Source organism: Necator americanus, chromosome I (assembly GCF_031761385.1).
Source record: "Necator americanus strain Aroian chromosome I, whole genome shotgun sequence".
Classification (NCBI taxonomy): Eukaryota; Metazoa; Nematoda; class Chromadorea; order Rhabditida; family Ancylostomatidae; genus Necator; species Necator americanus.
The window spans coordinates 33,150,310-33,171,825 of record NC_087371.1 but is presented as its reverse complement, the minus strand read 5'-3'; the positions used below and the strand labels follow the sequence as shown (position 1 = coordinate 33,171,825).

At 37.1% G+C, this 21,516-nt stretch overlaps 3 protein-coding genes across 4 annotated transcripts; all 3 read right to left on the bottom strand.

Moving 5' to 3' along the window:
* Positions 1-497: 497 nt before the first annotated feature.
* Positions 498-1,999, bottom strand: RB195_007601 (uncharacterized protein; the record flags this gene model as incomplete). Its single annotated transcript, XM_013453027.2, has 2 exons — positions 498-639; positions 1,941-1,999. 2 exons carry the CDS (start codon positions 1,997-1,999, stop codon positions 498-500), a joined length of 201 nt encoding a protein of 66 aa, XP_013308481.2.
* A 4,525-nt stretch (positions 2,000-6,524) lies between these two features.
* RB195_007600 (uncharacterized protein) lies at positions 6,525-6,833 on the bottom strand (the record flags this gene model as incomplete). The annotated part of the gene is made up of 2 exons (XM_064181321.1): positions 6,525-6,647; positions 6,753-6,833. The coding sequence occupies 2 exons, from the start codon at positions 6,831-6,833 to the stop codon at positions 6,525-6,527; spliced, it is 204 nt and encodes a 67-aa protein (XP_064038120.1).
* Positions 6,834-17,847: 11,014 nt separating this feature from the next.
* Positions 17,848-19,319, bottom strand: RB195_007599 (uncharacterized protein; the record flags this gene model as incomplete). 2 transcript variants are annotated; one of them, XM_064181319.1, is made up of 8 exons in its annotated part: positions 17,848-17,967; positions 18,320-18,406; positions 18,514-18,627; positions 18,750-18,812; positions 18,868-18,948; positions 19,017-19,085; positions 19,153-19,210; positions 19,273-19,319. In XM_064181319.1, 8 exons carry the CDS (start codon positions 19,317-19,319, stop codon positions 17,848-17,850), a joined length of 639 nt encoding a protein of 212 aa, XP_064038118.1. The 2 variants fall into 2 exon arrangements, with proteins under 2 accessions (XP_064038118.1, XP_064038119.1); XM_064181320.1 differs by having other exon boundaries at positions 19,273-19,283.
* Positions 19,320-21,516: the final 2,197 nt, after the last annotated feature.

The window sequence follows — 21,516 nt, the reverse complement described above, 5'->3', positions numbered from 1 at the left end:
GAAATCCGTACCACCTCAGATTCGTGGAGTGTCGCTTTTAAAGGATCGTTCAGAGGATTACTGTAGCGAGGATAGTGACATATGTAGTGATGATTTAGACTGTTTTAGAGTTTGAGAAGTGTTTATATGAAATCATCTACAAAGTACATGGGTACACGGATACGGTATATTTACTATGTAGAGTAAAATGGTACTAACCTCTCTGTTTTCTTGTTAGTACATTGTACTGTATGTAGTGAATAAAAGTTAATAGATGGAATTGAGAACAGAGGCAAATGCATCCGAAAATTTCTCTACGTCTACGCTTAAACATTCCCGATCAATACAGTACTTCATTTAGTACAATATTAATATAATTTTTATAATTATTAACGCAGCAGCACATGATTTACAATTACACCGTATTCATAAACATACATATAATCAGGGGAATAATCAATATCTATACATTACCAAATGGTTAGAGAAGTGAAACATCACAGTATCAAATACGGTGCTCAGACGGTACAGCACGATAACTCGTCCTCAGTCGTTTTGCTTTTCTTCTTGTCCTTATTGAAAATTACGAAGAAGTGACACCACAGTAATGAGGAACATAGAGCGGTTAACGCGATAGCGAATACCAGAAATAATACAACACTGAAATCAGAATCGAAGTCATTGTAGGTTCTTTTTTTAAAAATCTCTTTCTTGCGAAGGAATTGGTTCCTCTTTTTTTCGAAGCGATAAATGATGGACATATTTCCCTTATTGTGCTTAGTTTTTATTTTGTTTAGTTCTAAACAGCATGCGTTGCTGACATGATCCCTCCCGACGTCTGTGATTGGTTCGCGAACAATGGACACGCCCACATCCATGGAAAAGTTCACGTGAACATCTACTAGATCAATATTTTACAGAAGAATATCTAAAAATTTTCTTTCTGTTTCAACACACCTGGATTGACTCAAATAAGATAATTTATCCTTACTAAAAAAATAATTACTTTAAACAATAAAAAATAATTTTCCTCAGAAGTTATGATTTTTTTTCTTGTAAATAGAAAAAATAATTCCTTGCGATGTAAAAAACCCTAAGTGATTGATAACTAGTTTTCTGAGACATTTCACCAACCAGAGAGTCTGCTAAAATCCAATTATAGTCGTCGTAGAGCAGCCTATACTTAAATTTGCGACAAAATCGAACTTTTAACCTTCAGCTTCAGTCGAACTTCAAAATTGCGTGCTTCAGCGGTAGGTCAGACCTTATGGTGTAATTTCTGCCACGCATAGCTAATTTTCAGTAACTTGTTCCACTAATACCCTAATGTAGATCGCATAGGTTGAGATATGGCAACATACACGGTCAAAATAATAGATCTGTCGTTTCTTTTTTATCACATCTTTATTTTAATTTATTTTGTTAATTTTATATATTTGGCTTTTCTCGTCGTCAGCTTATTTTTCCCAATAATCAAAATCGTGGCAATTTCTATAAACAGGGGGCGAGAAAGCGTGTTCGGCGATTAAAAATCGCAATACTTAATCACTTAAGCGTTCTTTAAAGGCATCACTCCACGAATCTGAGGTGGTACGGATTTCAGGTGGAGTATTCGTATACGGGATGGGAGACTATGGAGAGGGGGGTGATTCCGTCCATTTCTTGCTAATTGCCGTAAAAAACGGCCCGAAAGATGCGGCTTCAGGCGTTCTGGCGCACTATTTTCCACAAGCAGTTCGACTGGAGCGCGCCAGCCTTGTGCAGCGCCACATCTTCCGGGCCGTTTTTACGGCAATTAGGAGGAAATGGACGGAATCACCCCCTCTCCATAGTCTCCCATCCCGTATACGAATACTCCACCTGAAATCCGTACCACCTCAGATTCGTGGAGTGATGCCTTTAACTTATAATTGCCTGATGTGTGACGTTCACCAACAAGGTTTCGTCTCAGAACAACCAACCTGATAACAAAATCTTGCAACTGATCATATCGTGAAAATGACGTATTAAAGCTGTCCATAGCTTAGCTAGGCGCTTATCGATTTATCGATTGCCGAAGGTCAGACAAATGGTTGAGAGGTGTATGATTGTAATATAACAACTGGGTAAATATTTTGCATGGACAAGGTAGTCGACCTGAAACGAGAAAAACAACATCCAGAAAACGAAGTAGTAACTGAGTTCGGAGTATATGTCATTGTCATAGACGTAGAGAACAAGAATTTGACATTTTGACAAAATTTTATACGACATATGGATGGAAAAAAAAAGAAAAAGTATGGAAAATTCACAAGATGTACTGTCTACATAGGAATTCAGAGAAAAGAGGTGAATAGAGGTGCGTAGAGGAAAATAATTCAAACATTCAAGACTTCAGGAATACCAATGCGATCCAGTCACTCATTTTGGCATAAACAACTAACTGACTGACTGATTTTATGCGATGGTGGCTACTGGTCGATTCTATTTGATCAACTGCTGGATATAGTGTCCTTGATGTGAAAAAAAAAACATTTCAATAATTTCATGTATGTAAGGGAAAGGAAAAAAAATCGATGTAGGATAAAATTAGATCCTGATCATCCTGGTCCTGACAGTTAACTGCTATGACCTATGGAAAATATAGGTACAGCTGGAAGGGAACAAGGGAAGGAAGGAGGGTGAAGTGGGGTCGATGGGGAGGGGGGGGGGAGGGGGGCAGAGTTTGACAATTTCAACTGAATAGCTGCTTTATACAGTGGAAATTAAATTTTAATATACAAGTTGAATCAATAATTTTAGAACGTGAACAATCCCCGGCTCTAGAATGTTTATTTTAACTTATGAGAAAAATCTTAATCCTAGTAATTCTTCCCTATGATCCTCCGAAACACACAAACAACACTTCCTGGTTGGTTGATATGTGCTACTTGCTAACATCTGTCGTTTTTTTTTTTTTGAAGAAGTTGGAGGAAGTGATTACGCGTAAAATGACTGTCAATGAGTCAAAATTCAAGAATTTTCCATGGAATTTTCAGTTTTTTTCCAGGAAACTACACGGTTTTCTTCAGTAAAAAAACAGGCGAAATGGAAAAAAGACAAGCTGGCTGGGAAATCGCTTCGCAAAGAACCAAACACATTATTTTAAGTGTCAAAAGTATTGTCGTTAGTGAAATTTTAATAAGTCTATCTCATTAATTTCATGATTTTAAATGAAAATGTCTGAGAAGCCGCAACAACTCAGCTCATTATGAAGTGAAGCGAACACACAAGGATTTAAGCATCCAACAAGTTCTTAGATTTTTCGCGATCTCCTTTCTGGAGGACTTCGGCGAATTCCATTTTTCTTTTCAAAAACATCAGAGATGACAGTTGTTTCACATTTGAAATCGAATATCTTGAAATGTATCTACAGATTTTTAGTACGTTCTAGAAATTCCCCTTGCGCTGGAAAGATGGAGGATATGAATGGAGAGATGAGGAGATAAGATGAGTGCTGCCACGTATTGGTCTTCGAAAATCCCTATGTGAAATCCAAGAAAAATTTCCATTGTAGAGAGAACACGTTTTTTCGAGGAGTTCATAACAGCAAGATTTGGAGAAAAACGAAAAAAAAAGAAAAAAGTAAGAAAAAATGCAATAAAGGCTTAGTCGCTAAAAAAAAAATCCTCGAAAAGGAGATCGTATTCAGGGAAAAAAACGAAAACGAATCAAATGGTGTCCTGTGCTGAACATCCATAAGTTCATAATCATATTGTCACATATAGTGTTAATATATATGATAAGGTCGAGTTCATTAAAATTCAAATTCATTAAAATTTTCGTGTTTGCGTGTATTCATTGCCTTTATGCTCTTTCATTCTGCTAATACAAATTGAACCAGGAAAGAGGGGAAGAAACAATGAGATGAAGAGAGCGCTTTTTTTCAGATATAAATTCAAATTTTCCCATAGAAATAATTTTCTAAAAAAAATAAAATATTTTGCAAAATATGAACACGTGAAAATCTACTCTCTTACGATTCATCCTGCTAATACGAATTAACCCAGGAAAGAGGAAAAAAACAGTGAGATGATGAGAGCGTTTTTTTTTCCCAATATAAAATCAAATTTTTTCATAGAAATGATTTTCTAGGAAAAAAGAAATACAACGAAATATGAGCATGAAAATATCTACACTTTTTCGATTAGGTGAGCTGAAGTGATGTGAGGTTACAACAGCCTCTATTCTATGTATCTATATCGGATCGATAGACATTAACACTGGTGAGTGAAAATCTCATCTGACTCCCGGATATGTGAAGCTGAATTCGGCCGGTTTAGCAGAGCTGGACTGACCTGCATACTCCTCGCAGAGGACCGGGACAATGGAAAGATAGTGAATGAATCATATAAGCAGCGATATCCATGCGAAAAATATTCAAAACAATTTGAAATTCCGGACTTCTAGAGAAAAAATTAATGGAAAAGCGTGGAAAATTACAATAAGTTGGATGAGAAAAGAAGAATGAGACGTAAAAAACCCAAACTAATCTCTTTTCCCCTACCCAGGCAAAAAAATACATGAAGCAAATAAATAAGTTAAAAGAAGTTAGAAAATAAACAATATAAAATAGATAAATGGTGGATAAATGGCCTTGTGAAAAAAAAAGAATAGATGTAGGATTAATGACCAGAAGAAGAACGAGAAGGAGGCACGATTAAGCCAGAGTCTCCTGTGGTCTCACCAGACTAAATTAAAATGACGGATAGCGCTGATGCGATCCTGATTCCTTGTTGAAGCGATACAGCGACTTTCTTAGCGTTCAAGCAAGAGCTGCGATCCTGCGCTAAGGGTCATTATTCGCTTCAAGGGCTTTTGTGGGGGAAAAAAACTCTACGAAAGCGATTCCAGGATCCTATGCGAGAGCACGTTTAGAATGCAACTAGTTTATAATCAACTGAATATTGAAGTGTACATTAGCGATACAGAATTCGAAATGAGAATTGGTAGAAAATTCAAAATAAAAAAAAAAATCAATCGAAGCTCCCACCTGAACATTTTATGTAGTGCGCATCTATTTGGATACGAAACGACCTGTGCGTAAGAAAAAAAAATAAGTAGAAATTGTTCGTGTTCCCCATTAACTGTTCTGTGCGGGTTTTGATCTACGGGGATTAGGTCAGGTCCCTTTAAAAAACCCTCCTGAGTGATTCATAGTTGTAGCACGTGGTGGTTTGCTACGTTGCCAGATTTAAGGGAATGAGGTCAGCACTAAACACGGTTTTTTTCCCAGAGTTAAATTATTCTTTGAATGCTTTCTGTAGGGTGATGAAGCGCCTGAGGGGATAAGTCACTGATGGTTTTGACTCTTCAAGGTTTGAGGAAGGTGAAAACACTGAAACTTTAATCAATCAAGAAAGGTCAACATCAATTTTGACTACAGCTCAAAGAAATCAATCAAAAGAAGAACTGGTTCATAGGAGTTTTCCAGCAAAAAAAAAAAAAGATGAAAATTAAAACAAAACTCTCGATGGAACCACTTATGTCGCACTTTTTAAGTTGAGATCAATGAGACCATTGATACTGAACGAGGGTGTACGGGGTTCAGGGAACAAGTATCCCAGTGGTGGAAAAATACAACCTGACACACTTCGTCTTTTTCCCAACCTGTCTACTCTTCCAAGAGAGCGCCCCGTTCCTCTCAGGATGACTACAGTCCAATCATTTACTTAGGTCTCTAGCTGTTATCTGTAGGAGCGATCGTAATAGAGTGCACGTGCATAGCACGTGCGGTAAGTGATATCTTTTAATGAGCCATGTTTTTTTTTGAAATCTACTTCAACAAGATACATCTAAAATAGATTTTCTGAAATTCATTTATACAAAATTTAAAAAATTAAACCAAAATTTAGGCAAAGAGATTTTAAAATTACTGCACCTTACAATGATAGTCAATGAAAAAACATTTGAAGAACTGAATTGAGGATTTTCCACGAGATACCATTCAATGATACCAAATATTGCACCACAGGGTAGCTTAAATGACATATTTTTCAGAGTAGCACTGATTTGATGGGCTTCCCGTGTATTCTGAAGGAGAAACCTCATATTTCCCTAAGTTTTAGCGCAGACTTGAATGTTTAACGTCTTTATTAGCATCCTACACCCAATATCACTTCAGGGGATTAATCCATAAGTGGAAAAATTCAGATAGAAATTCTTGACAAATTTTACCAGAAGTTTTTCAATTCTTCGCCTATTTTTTAAAATTTTTTGAGTGATTAATCGCCTGTTGTGCAAATCTTCTCTATGCGTTGCAGAGCAAACATAGATGTCAAAGAATTCATAAACATGAGGATACAAGAGTAAACAAAGAAGTCATTTGTTCTCTTCGCACTTTTTTTTATGGACACTTCTTTATTCTTTATTCTTTATTGATCAACTCACTCCCTTTCGCCCAAAAATAGAACGAAGGATCCTCGAAATATTCACAGTTCGTTTACGATCGGATTTCTACATGGTTTTATAAAATCATAGGCGTAAATATGAAACTTAGCTAACAGTGACTAAGATATATATGTCAATTAGTCGCCAAGAGATATGGCGTGGGTCGCATGCTGAAAAATAGCGATTTTCACCGTCGCAAACCCTGCTGTTCCTTTCCTTCTGACTTTTCTTTCTTTCTTCTTCTTCCTATTTTTTCTCCTCTGCAAAAAATAGAAACATAAAAAAACGTGTAAGATATGAATGTAAGTAAGATATAAGAAAAAAAAGTAAAAGAAAATAATGCTGTAGAATAATTCTTCTCTCACGTGTGTGTCACGAAATTCCAAAAAAACAGTGAACGGGTCCCACGGATGTTCCTCCTTAATGCTTCGGCTTGAGAATTCCATAAAAAGGGATTACACGATGTTCATGGCGTGGAATGAGTGCGTTGGTGCCAGAAATTGCTGAAATTAGGTGGGACAAGTCCCATGGCTTTGGATTGACGCCCCGCGGTACAGTAGCACTGAGCAATAACCACAAGCGAATTTGTCAAGAAATAAACGAGCCGCTAAACGCTAATACATGAGCGAATTTATGACCGTAGAAATTGCTGTACCATCCGTTTCACCCTATTTATGTTCGCTCCCGTGTCCATATTCCCCTGAGTTCCTTCCTTCAGAAATTGGCCCCCGGGTCGCTATTCCCCTGAAATCCTTTGTTTAGAAATTGGAAACACACATGTAAATGACTGCTTAAATATGTAGTAGCTAACATTTTGCGTGACCTGGCATAGAAACCTATCTTTATCTTTATTTTTTTATCTTTATCTCCTTCCTTTATTTATTTCCTCACTATGATGATGACTATCACGTCACTTCATATCATCAAATCAATCCTCATGAGCTAATTGAAGAGGAAAAAGAGGAGAAAATCCCATACTTCAAATAATTTTCCTAAATTGTAGCGCTCTCAAATGAATATGAGTGTAAAACTTAGTTTGAAAACTCTTAAAATATAGTATTGACGCTTTTAGAGAAGGAACTATGAAATGCTCATTTTAATTCGTCATCATTTCGTCAATGCTTCGATTTCAAAAAAAAAGATAGACGAGAAAATCGTCGCCAAAAAATACAAATTTAATTTTACAGAAAAAACTTGAAAATGTCACTTCTTTTAATCTTTATTGATAAGTGAAAGTTCAAACTGTTCTAATATAAATAAGGTAGTAATAAGTAGTATATATAATATAAAGAATAAAAATACTAATGCTAATAAATAAGTATTATTTAGATAATAAATAAGAGTAATGGCGTAACCTAACATAACCCTATAGTAATATATAAAATATACGTATAAATGTTTTGTAATAATGGGAGGTTTTTAGATGGAACCTTGTATTTTTCTGACATTTCGGCTTTTTGGCCGTCTTCAGAGGCCCAGATAGGCCTTATATACGCATAAAATATATTTAAAAAAGAAAAAAACTAGTAGAAATATGAACAGAAGATGAATGAACACTATAGTACGGATACAACCGATAATATAAAAATGTTATATAGCTACGTATAAAAAAAGTAAAAAGTTCGTTAGATCCTTCAGGCCTCTTTTTGTCACAACAGTTATAAGGTATCACTTAGACACACATTAAACATCAGAACAGCTCTGTTTAGCATTTTTAAACTAATAGAAATTTATCTTTCAAGTCTCATTAAGAGATAAAAAAAATCGAAAAAAAAACAGAGAGAAGAAATTTTAGTTCTCAAAATTTCCATAAGTTCCTAAGGTTCCTAAAAATCGAAAAATCGAGAAAGTAGAGAAAAATAGAGAGGAGAAATTTCATTTCTCGTTTCCATCTCTTTCACTTACGCCACAATCCCACAACTTTCGAATATTGCTGGAGATCCGCTTTAACAGCAACCGTAACGGGTATGTAATTAAATCTAAACTTTGTGAATTTAGCGACACTCAAAAAAAAAAAAGAAAATGATGGCACCTTTTTCATCGCTTGACGCATATGGAAATCCCTTGAAAATGACAGCTACTAAATGCATAAGAATGTTAGCTACGAATTCAATTAAGTGCATTTGACAATTATTTACTTTCAGTTTTATCGTTCTAGCTCCTGTTCTTGTGGAAAATTTCAGGAAAATTATGGTGTCGTAAAATAAGAAAGAGTTTTTGTAATTGTTGTTGTTTTGCATCGAATGCAGTGAGTAAAAGATCATAGGTGCGGGTGTGGCGCAGTCGGTTTGATGTCTGTCTCAGCCGCGCGGTCGATGGTTCGAAACCGCCCCAGTGCAAACTAAGCTTTTCATCGCTTTGTGGTCGAGAAATTAATGCCAAACCTGTCTAAGGGGTCATTGTATAGGCCAGCACGCGTTCCAAAACCTCAACGATTATGAAACGTTCAGTAAAACGAGTTGGCGAATCCCAAGTGGATTGATACGCCAGTGGTTTCATACTTTATCCTTAGAAGACCATAAACTCGTACGAAATGTCTTAAAATCTTTCTACGGTTCGATCTAGAGTTGTAAAATTAAGATCCAAAATACAGTATTCAATGACACTATAATATAATATCTTGGACCACAAAGCTTAGCCCTAGACAACGCGAATAGACGAACTATTTGAAGATGAGCGCTGGCGTGAGAGACAATGGGCGTGGCAACGTTGTCGTGATTGGCTCTCATACAAACACAACCACCCCAGCCGTGGATCCTCCACGTTCACAGCGGCGCTCAGTTTGAAAATGATGTAAACATTGCACAGCTGTAAACACATGTAAACCAACTGGTGTAGGAAAGAAAAAAAAAACAGGACGAGTCACTTCTGAACATATGGGCAGAGGTGTTTGAATGAGCAATCCATAATGTATAATGACTCAACTCCGCCTCTCTTCCCTCAAAAAACCGCCGAATGTTCGTAGGGCACATTTGGAACCCAGTGGAACATTGATAAATGTAATTTATGTTACTTTTTTTCCGGAACAGAGTCACCTCCTCTCGCTGCTATCAATGGAAAAATCTGGAAAGACACCGTCATGACATCTGCTATTCTACTCGTTATTGACGTAAACAGATTAGAAATTAATAAACATCAACCAGGTCAAATTACAAACGCGGACAAGGTGTTCTATATTGGTGTCTAAAGAGACTTATAGTGGATGAGCACGAATTTCTCATGTAAAGGATAAGGACAAAGGTTAAAGTCTCTGGTGTTAATCAATCCGCTTGGGATGCGCCCACGTCCACTTCAATTCAGAATCGTTTGAGGTTTACAAACAGGTAGCTGGCCCATACAATGACTTGCGGGGGCTAGCCGATGTGTCAAGTCAGTGTTTTTATCCTCCCAGACAAGTCTGGCACCAATTTATCGACCCCGGAGAGTTGAAAGGCTTGATGAGCACTGCGGCGGATTCGAACCTCCGATTGATCGTGCAAGCAACAGAACCTCTAACCGCTACACTACACCCAAAATTCCTCGTATATTTTAGGTAATTGTTGCCATTTTATGTATGCACAGGGAAAAATATTCAAGAGAAAACATCTTCGGAAAAAAAGCTTCACTACAGTAAGGCGTGATGGTGCCACATACTGTAATTTATAACATTTTTGTTGGATTTCTTCGCTATGATCCAGTACAGTTTCAAGCATTATCCTGAAACCCCGAATTTTGTCCATTTCAGTACCGGTCGTTCAAAAGTTGTGGTGTCCTCACAAAGTTCGTTGAAGTTCGACTCAGCAAAATTCATCGAAATTTATTAATTTATTATTAATTTACTTATAATTAACTTTTTCGAAAATATTCACCTATAATCCACATTTTTAATGTAATATTTAATTTTTGGAATTATCCGCGATTTCTTGGTGCTTGCTGTTGGTTTTGTTTATTTTCCTGAAAGAAAAAAAAATCACTTTTCAACAACTACTCAACCTTCCACAAAACTAGTTTAATTTAGTAATTTATTTGTTTTCTCTCTTTTTGAAATCGCCGAGTCTGAGAACGGCACACTAGAATTGAAAACTCAGGAAAAAGCAGTTTTTCTTCGTGGAAGCTTTGAAAATTTTGAAATTTCTCATTAACGTAAAGGAAAGGGACGGACAACGGTAGAATTGACGTAACACGTTGCTACAAATTGTGAAGCTTGCATAGAATGAAATATGCTACGCAGAATAATAATAATAAGTGGAAAAAATAATGAAAATGAAAAATGTAGAATAATAGCAGACAATATAATGGGGGTGAAAGTGACAATAATTACAGAAGTAAGGAATAATGATATAATATTAAACTTTCATTAGCTTTTAAAGCGTAAAAGTGTTAAGTTTGGGTACGCGGGAAAAGCGGAGCACTTGTTAGGAAAAATCATGTGACCTGGAAGGAACCATTCAATGGGACTAATTATTTTGAATCGAAAAATGTCAAGACAAAAAATTGGCGGTCAGCCAAATGTATTTTTCAGTCGTTTACTTCGAAAAAAAAAATAAAAACAGGGATAAGTAGTAGTGAATAATAGATGATGAAAAAATGTAGTTTATAACAAGAAAAAAACTTGTTGCAAAGTATTATTTTCTATTATTTTCTATCGTTTTTAAAAAAATATTTAAATACTAAAAAAATATTAAAATATTAAAAAACCTTTGAAGTGCGAAAAGTAACAAAACGACAGAAATTAACGCTATATAGTAGTCCTCACATGATGCTCCGAAAAAAAAGATCTGCAGAAAAATAATTCCTGATTTTATTTTCTGGACTTTTTCTTTCGTTTCTTTTTTCACTCTTTTCTTTTCACACACTTTCTAAACCTATGAATTTTTTTCAAGATGTATTATTTTAGGAATAAACAGAGGAGAAGAGTGTCATAACATAGTGGCAGAGCAATTGAACACTTTTCATCCCCGAAGTATCGAGGGCGAACAATCCCATCGTCGGACCGATAGCGGCGTCCCAACATTGCAGTTACACGTTATATCAGGCCCCATTTTCGCACTTGTGCTTTCCCTACGTATTGATTTTTCCCGAAAATACCGCGAGGTTCCTTGTCTGCGACAATGTCAGGGTAAATCGAGCGGTTTATGAAAGCACAGAGGCATTCATTTGTGATTTAAAAAATTCTAGTCAAAAATGAGTTCGAGAAAATCCAGAAAATTTCCAAATCTATGGGAAAATTGACGAAGTGGGCAGTTTATAAAAGCACAGAGGCATTCATTTGTGATTTGAAAAATTCTAGTCAAGTTTTTCTAGTTTGAAAAAATCCAGAAAATCTCAAAATCCATGGGAAAATTTGCGAAGCTGGCAGAAATGAAATAAACGGTGAAGCAGTTTAAAATCTCCATTATACCTTACATTTCCCTATTTCTCCGCCCATCACCTTCTTATGCGACCCGTTGTTTTCGTCAACGATTAGTTACCATCTAGGTCGCATACAAGGTCATACATAAGTGTACTGTACTCGGTTCTCGTCGAAATCAGTCGTTCATGCAAATGTCATATAAAATATTTATGGAACATTAGTGCAATTACAGAATATACGCGTTCAACATCCCCGATCGTGGTCATAATATGCGTTAGCGATAAAAAATTGCACTTTTGTTGTACTTTCATGTATGGTGGGCTCGTTGGGTCGTCGTTCAGAAAAAAAAGCAGTGTAGCACGATCTATAAGGCCTACGAATTTATGTACGACGGTAGGAAAAAAAAAAACGGAGCGTCTGCGAAATGGACGAGTTGTTCTTAACACGGAAATCTATCCGTCAGACTCAAACATATTTTTATTATTGTCGAGAAGTACTTGTCTGGAAAAAACGCTAAACGGCAAACAAACAATGATTGCATAGGCGCGTTGGATAATAATTGCATAGGGATTGTTATAACATAAAAATGTTGTGTTCCGCTGTAGATGCACAAAATCAAAGAGCACTTGAAGAAAATAGATGAATAAATAAATAAATAAATAAAATAAATAATAAATAATAAAAGAAAAATAATAAAATAAATAAGTAGTAGATAAACAAATAATATAAGTATGGTTAAATTCAAAGCGAAACATGTTTTAATAATCTTAGAAAAGAAAAAAACTTCACCAGAGAGGTTCATGTCGTAGGAGAAGATTTTGATGAATATAAAAAATGACGAGGAGGAAGGAAAGACGGCAATGGAAATGGGACGAAAATCCAGCCAAGTTACTCACACGTACGGGACCCAAATAACTATGCGATAGATTGCGAAATGCCCAACCTACACCGCTTCTAATGCGGCCATTGGTCCACAGTTGGGTCTCGCCACGAATTTGCCTAGTGCTGCAGAAATTCCAACATTTTGAAGGATACATTAAGATTAAGAAAAGAAAAATAAATAAGTAAAATCACAAATAATAATAAAATAATAAATATAAATAATAATAAGATAAAAAATAAAATTAAGATTAAGATCTTAAGGAAATCACTGTGAAAATAACAATGAATGTAAGCAATAGTTGAAATCGCCGTGTCTTTATAAAATTTCGAAGGACATCTTGAGAACTGGTTTTGAACGAGGAGAAGCATATGGGAAGAAATTCAATGCGTCGGCTCGGATGAATTGAAATTGGTGGAAAAACATTCGATGAACAAGTTTGGTAAGTTCTTATATGTCATAATAGCGCTTGTTGCAAGTACATAATTGGGAGAAGTTATCGATCATTCGAATACTCGATGCGAAAGAAAAACCGTGGTGGTCCACCTACCTATGAAGCTATATGAAAACTTTTAAAATCAAAATAAAATAATAATTAATAATCCCTAACTACGAAAATACCTATGTGTACATCATTTTTCGTAGATGTCATGTAGAATCATTGAAAGAAAGGCGATAAGAGGAGGTTTAAAGGAGGACGGAATCATTTCCAAGATATTTTCGAGCGTAACAATTGGATTTCGTGGTTAGGGAGGCTTCGAGGAGGTGTTAACGTCTCCGTCGCCTTATTCGGATGCCACACCCATCGAAGCGACGCTCCGTTCCTGAGAAACGGCGCGCACCTTGTAAATACTTCATCGAATGACGTGGAGCCCAAAGTACAGGATAATAATCCAAAGTTTGTACCATTCATTATATATGCGAAATACATCTACATCATTCTTAGAATGAGCATAAATTCCACTTCGTTTCATATTCACCATAAAAAAAATGAGGTTAGAGATGACGAATAAATGGAACGGAAATGATTTAGGGTTTAAATATAGCATCTCCGTGTCTACGTCGCGTCGTCCTTGTCTGCATTTACTAGGAATAGGTTGAAAAAATCGATTAGCGAGAGAGACAATACAACAGGAAGAACACAAAAGAAAAAAAACAAAAAAAAAACATTGAGAGAATGGAAATGAAGAATGTTCACTAAAAATGATCTAAGTTCAAAGAAGTGTGATTAAGGTGCACCTTAGAAAATCCCTTGACGCCCAAATGGATGGATCTAGGAACGATAAGAATGAATGAATCGATCAACTAGATTTACCGTACAATTTACCGTTATCGATTCTCACGTAACATACATAGCTGTGTAGAAATTTTAAATTTTAAAACATAGAACAACGCTTAGAGGAATTTTCAATGTTAAATACTCTAAAATCTTGGGTTGGCCTATAAGTTGTAGCGTTTTTTTTTTTTGAAATTAAAGTTTAGGTTTCCACAAAAATACACAAGGAATCAACAAGAAATCAGTCAATAGGGTTACGAATCGCTGGGATCATTGGAAGAGATGCGGTAAACTTTAAGGGGAGGCGAGATCGCGTTCGAGTTATTTTTAAGTGTAACTATTAAATTAGCTAGTTGGAGACATTTTAAGGTGTAAACTTCTCGCTTTATTCGGATGCCACCCCCATCGTTACCCGTTGTTGTTTACAACTCCTTTTTACAACTAAACAAACCGGCCAAGATCGTGCCTTGCTGATTTTTGTTGTTGTTGTTGTCGTCGTACGAAGCATGCGGAACCGGTGTTGGCAAACTTTTGAACTTTTTCGATCGAGGGAAGGTGACACTCCACTGTGGTATTGTGGAAATATTCCGTTATCTGTTCCGATTTTCGGTCGTTTAGAGTTAATCTTCACGAATGAACTGACTTAGTCGCTCCTCATCGAGGTGAACGGGAAGTCCGTTGCGATGCACGGCAATGAGGTCGAAATTGACGCCTTTGAATCCCCTAAACGAATTTTGAGCTGTCCTGAAGTGAAGAAGAGATGTCCTAAGCGGTACTACTTCGCCATCCACTTCACAAATCTCTCTAGCTAGCTTCTATGCCTTTGACACATCGATTAAAAGGCAAAAAAAAAAACACAGAAGATGGCAAAAATGTCCTTTTTTGACGATCTGACACTCCATTTTAATGACTTGAAAAGAATGAGAAGGATATCCGCATTGAAAAAAAAAAACTAAACGCAATATTTTTTAGGTAACATAATTCTGCATCAAATAGTGCAAAACGCATTGCCAAAACACTTCACTATTTACTTATTATTTATTACTTATTATTTATTTTATTACTTATCTGAAAAAAAAAGAAAAAAAGGATAAAAAAAGTTTAAAATTACGTCAAGATTTATGATGCAACTCAAGGTTAAATGAGGTTCACGGAGTATTTTCCAAAATTCTTAATTATTTTAATTTATTGATTTTTTTATTAAATATATTAAAGAATTCACTTCCTACGCTTCCATTTCACCACACTTCTGCTGATTTAAAGAGTTGCATCAATGAATAAACTGATCAGTCTGACAATGTACATGGTTTCCGGATTTGTAGAGCATTTTTTGCGTTTTCGTCGTCATACTTTCGAACTCGAAAAGAATGGAGAAAGTGGTCTCCACCAGTCATTTCAAGAGATACTCGAAAGTTCTCAGGGCAAGGAATGTGGGTGGACGCTAGTGGCAGTTTTGAAAGATCTCCTGCCAATTACTGCAAGACACCCTCAGCCAGAAACGGCCGCAATGGGAACGAGTACGAGTGTCTCGGAGAATTTTCTCTCAGTAAAACTCTCAATAAAATTAGTAATGGGTAATATGACAATGCGATGCAGGAAGCACCTAATTTTTACTCCTTTTTTCGGAATCTACCTCTTTGAAACTCCAATCGAAGTAGATCACTTGGAAAGTTTGGAAATCGATAGTGAACTGGCTTTATATAGGTTTATGAGTGAGTAAACAAATGAGAAGTTCCTGAGTAGGTGAATAGGCGAATGATCGATGAACGAATGAACGAATGGATGAATAAGTAAATAAATAAACAAGTAAATAGAAAAATAGCTGGGCCATTGAATGAATGGGAATGGAGCAATAGAAGAATCCATAACGTTCAAACATATGGATGAGTAATGGGTTGATGAATGGCAATGAAATGAAAAATGAAAAAAAAATAAAACAAATGAAAAAAATATGCAAGAACAATGGAAATCAGATCAAACCCTAAAGAAAATGTTTGCATAAATTAATGAGAAATAGAGGAGGAATAAGAAAAGAACGGATGAATAAAAGAACAAATGAATAGATAGCCGAGAAGAGAATGACAAGTTCGTATCACCATGTCTGACGTATCGATTCAGATCACCAGATCAAGGACCAAGAGACAAATTTGACCCACAACTTGACAATCTAAATGTAAAATATTTATGTAGAAAACATTCTTACAATACAAAAAAACTATCATTATAAGAGAAATCTTAGTGGAATAAGGCAGAAAGAAGATTCGGATTTTTTTTTTGATCCGGAGAATTTGAGAAAAGTGAAAAAAGATGTATAGCGGTCCCCATAGCGGTCCCATCAATATATCATTCTGTATGGGACTTGGTCCATAAATAGATATATCGTGAAACTCAAACATAACACTATCTATTTGCTTTCCAAGCAACGTCTCACCAAATCGTATGCAAAAAAAAAACGTGAAGCCAAACGGAACAGAAAGTTTCTAAAAGATTTTTTTTCTCCAGAATCGAAAAGATTTCAGTGAAATCAAGCGAAATCGTCGAAAAAAAAGCAGAAAAAGAAGGATTTAAGAAACGAGGAAGAAATAATCTGATTTTGGGAACGATTACCAAAATTTGTATAAAATCAACGAGCAACGTTCCAGGAATATTCGGCAGCCTGCTGGGACATTACATCTGGAGGAGGATTGCATACGGCGCCTGTTTATGACAACCTTACTCTTTGAAAATTTATTCGAAAGGACAGATGTTCCGAGAATTCGACGCGTTGACAGGACATCAGGAGAGTTCTCACAATAAATTCCGCTATGAGATTTTGCAGCAGCACTGCTTCTATAAGTTCGTTTTAAAAGGCACAAGTGGCAGTCAATGAGTGCGACATGTACGAATGGGCGGCGCTAGTCACTTCTTGTTCTTGTTTTCGCTTCCCTACAAGTTCATGTCTATTTTTTGGATTTTTTGGATTTTTCTATTTTTTTTTAATTTTGGAAAAGTAGCAACTGCACACAGGTTTTGAATGTTATATTTCGGAAGAGCACAAAAAAATTAACAAACTTTCTCCTAAATCAAATTCCACTGTAGAATTTCCTGTTTCAAAGACCTTCCAAAAGCAACACAAAACAAAGTTCCAGATGAGGAACCGTGCCGCAGAAAAGAAGAAGCACCGCCCACAACGGTGCGGCATACTTCACTTCAGCACTTAAATTTCTTTTTTTCATCGCTACAACTATTTATATTCATGCTTACATCTGAGGATTATACTTGAAAAAAAAAACGCATAGCAATTATGCCGTGAATATAAGTGCCTACCAAATAGATGAGAAAACGTGAAAATTTGCGCAAAGAACATCAAAAGTATTGATCGATTGCGAAATTATACTTCGAAAAAAAATTGCTCAAACTATCCGTAACAAGTAACTGGAAACCAGAACGCAACAGCGATTATTACACCGAACGTTCATCCTGCAGAGTCCTGGGCAAGGTGTAAATATCGATCACGGATTTAAAATTGGCTTTGAACATAGTTTGTAGACAATTTTACGGTTAAAATCCCTTTGTATTCTGACCTGTTGTCAGTTTGATCTGTCATTGATCTATTGATCTGAACATTGGAAGAGAAAGGATTGATAGAATAGAGTGCGCAGTTAGACTGCAAGATTAGTGCAACCGATGTTCTTCTGCGTACCACGCGCATTTGTACAAATCAATCAATAAAGAGTGGAGAACTCTTAAAGTGCAAAAACGGGCGCATATGACTTAACCTCATAAAATGTGAGCTGTTAAGTCCAGACGCTTGCATAAAGTGCAAATAAGATTTTCTTTTTCGCCATCAGGGCAGTAGGTCTCGGTTTACATGGATCGTTGAACGGAAATAATCAATAAATGATGAATTTCGACCATTAGAACCGGGAAAAAGCGATATATTAGTCCTTAACAGATTAGTTGAACTCTTTATCTGATACTAGTAGAGCATATTTATTGATAGTCATCAAGAATGCCGCCTTTCCATAATGGGAACACTTCCATTCTTCCAGTACGAGCGTCCGTAAAGCGATAAAGATGATAACAACGAACAAGATCCGATAATTGCCGAAACTACAAAAAAATGCATTAAGTATGAACCACACGCATATCGGTGCAGAGTCATCATCAAAATTTTTGACCCGTTGGTTGCCGCGTCGCGACGCGCGCTTGCGTCGCGGTCCTGCTGAGAATGTCTACGTGGATACACCCCCTGACATGGTCGATCAGTGGTGGGACCGAGCGCGACAAGGGAGCGCAAATGTGGCGAAGATCACAGATACGATGCGATGCGCGCGTCTACGTCGTTGCATGATTATTGATTGGTTTGCGGAACGTTAACGTTGATTTTTCTAGAACTTCTGGCTTTGCGATGATTCTGTGCTTCCATGCGAAGATGTTTTTCACGAATTCTTTGTAAACGAACCGACTGCGTCTTATTATTACCGATTTGAACATGCCACCATTTTGATCCGTTATCTTCCGTATATCGTACCACAGGGAAATGAAAAAGCTGCAAAAAAGTACTGATATTACGATATCATACGATAGATAATGCACACCTCCCTTTGTCCGAAGCTAGCGGTCGCGTAGCGGCCGATCGATAATAGCATAGCTCACCTTGTTTCTTGTGTTTCTATGTGCTAAATATAAGGGAATTGAGACGTCGAGGTCGTCGTCGGCGTCTTTTTTATAGTACAACACAAAATCGTCTGGTTTAACTATCGATCCGGCCTGAAAAATTTAAATAAAATATTTGAGTTAAAAAAAATTCTTTAAAGACAAAACCCAAACGTCTCTGACCTCCTATCGTACATATGACCTATGGGCTGTATGGAAATCAATGAACGACCTACCTCTTCACTGGAACGTACACCTATAAAGTGTTCCTCTATGCGAGGATCGGTTGAAGGACGGTACTAAAAGACAGGTGGTCAATCTCAGCCCCCAATCAATCGATAATCGTTGACCTACATCTGACTCTGCTTGAGGTAGCGGCACGAATTGCGACACATCACTATCTCGAACGTAGATTGGATCAGTTATCTCCGAATCCTGGGATTTACTTTCAGCTAAGGTGAGTTTCGTGGACGAACGACAATTCCTATCTTCAAGCTACTCACCGCAATCGTCCATTTTGTTGGTTCACAAACATAAATAGTCGGTGGGCGGTCCTCATCGGACTGTTTTCCCTGGAAAGTAAACACACGGAGTCACACGGACCACAGTGCCCGGGAGAGCACCGTTGGAGTCACTTACCTCAGCACTGTCATCTGAATCGCTCGGTTGACGTCTTCTACTTCTACGATTTCTTCGACTAGAATACTAGGAGGTAGAGAATGAAGATCCTAGATCGTAGTGTATGAACAGATCACTAACCGATCACTCATACTAATCTCTTGATAGCTTTTTGAACTCGACCTCATTATTGGTAAGGCCGTTCACGGTGAATGCTAGCATACAAATGCACTTTACCGGACTGGAACTTTTTACTGAGCGCTTGTTTTTTTTTTGTTGTGTTCTCATCGACGATAGTAAATATTTTGAAAAATTCTAAAATACAACGTCATATGGAATGAAAGGGAGTGTCGGGGCGGTTTCGAATCGTTTCATTGTCGGCAACCAATTCATCATATCACACGACAGCAAGTCCCAAGACAACGTTTTTCGCTAACAATGTAAAATATTCGAGCTAACAACGCATTTTTCACGTTATTCCTAGCGAGACGCTCTTTTATAAGGAAATCCAACCATCAGGAACACATCACATTTCTCAGAAAGGTGATTACAGAGGTGCTCCATCTCTGAAACCTCCTTCTGTACATTTCTGGCGCAGATGACCACCATGATAAGGCTATCTACGCTTATTAAGAAATTTCCCGTGAAATCTCCTTGGTTTCCCCCCAGAGACCATCCACAAATTTACAAAGAAGTTTATCGTATCTTTAAACGTCTATGGTGACGAGTTTTAAGCACTTAATGACGCAGAGAAGGGGGTTCAGCAATCCTTCCACTGTTGTAGATGTAGGCACGAGAAAAATAAGAGTAGCACAACGTCAACAAGACAGAACTGCAGAAAACATGGTGAATGAACTTAACTCTTAAATCAGCTCCTCCCTTGTTTTAATCACTGGCGTTCTTCTTATTCCTTAGGAAAAATTCCTTGAAAATTTTAATAAAATGGAAATTCTTATTTCTTAAAAACGATCTATCCTAGTTAAAAATGCGAAATAATAGCAGCACACTGTCAGCACATAGCAACATTTTCCTACAAATGTTTTTTCTACTTTATTATTCCTGTTTCACACATGTGATCGCACTTATGTTTGCCTGAGCAACCGCGACGCGTCCGCTTCAACTCGTTAGCATGACACATATTCTGTCTGTCCTCTACCTTCTCCTCTATCGAACACTGCGGTCGTTTTGTGTAAACATAAGTATTGACTTGTACAGGTCATTTTTATCCAAGCAGGTCGTCCGAGCATTTGGTCCCATCTTGGGACACGGTACTTAACAAATGAGTGTTTTTGGAAATTTCCGGCGAGGAATAGGTTCTTTTCGTCATTTTAAAATCTCTCTTTTTAGTGGTAGTTAGTGGCTAAGTGTCCTACACACACGGGAATATGTTTAACAAATCGGAAGCCGCCGTCAAAGCAGCATGCCTGATTTCTGTGAATGAGTGACAGCGTAATCAAATTTATGCGCCCGCGACCCCGTTCATACTTTCAATCACGTGAGCTTACTCGTATTTTCTCATCACATTGTCGTTTTTTCCATCCACTAAGCCATTGGATTCTATCCTTTCGTTCTTCTACAGTATGCCACCTACCGTGGAAACATTCGCTGAGTATGCGGCATTAATGCCGACACAAGCTTTTCTTATAGGGTAGGTTGAATTTAGCGGATGAATAGTTTAGATCCATTAAAATTAAACATATTTCAGTATTTTGGTCTTCTTCGTGCTTACAATCGCTTTGACTGGTGTATGTTCGGTGGTGTTATGGTGTTACATGTTCGTATGGCTCGATCATCATTTTAAAAGTGCTAAACCTAAGGAATTTTTTCTATGATTTAGTTGTTTTTGTGTATAAATAAATTATTTATAATAATAATGTAGAAATCTTTTTCATCCACTACTACTTTTAGTTTCAGATAAGATCAGCTTTTCTCTGCGTTAACAGCAGGAGCGTAATTTTATTTAAGGAATGAAATTTTCACGGACAGAGAAAGAGATACATGGAGAGGTGTGCCGCCGTTGCATCTTTTACTGGGAAGGCTGGATAAACAACCGTGCGGCAAAAATCAATAAATTGGCCAATAAAAAAGGGTAAGGTCACCAGCGTATCAATCCACTTGGTATATAAGTGGGTGACTGGAGACCTAGGGCTTTATCACCCTAATTGAATAGACCAGAAACGGTGGTTCAGTGGAATGTGTTTATTATACAGTAGGCAGAGAATGTGAGCGAAGTTATGAGTGGACAGACCGTTCTCTGCCCTACTCTTGGACGGTACAAGTCTTTATGCCACGAAAATAACCATAACAGCGAACGGTACCTTATACCATGCCCCTTATCTATCACCGGGGTCAATGATACTTGAGATGCGCCAACGCGTTTTACTG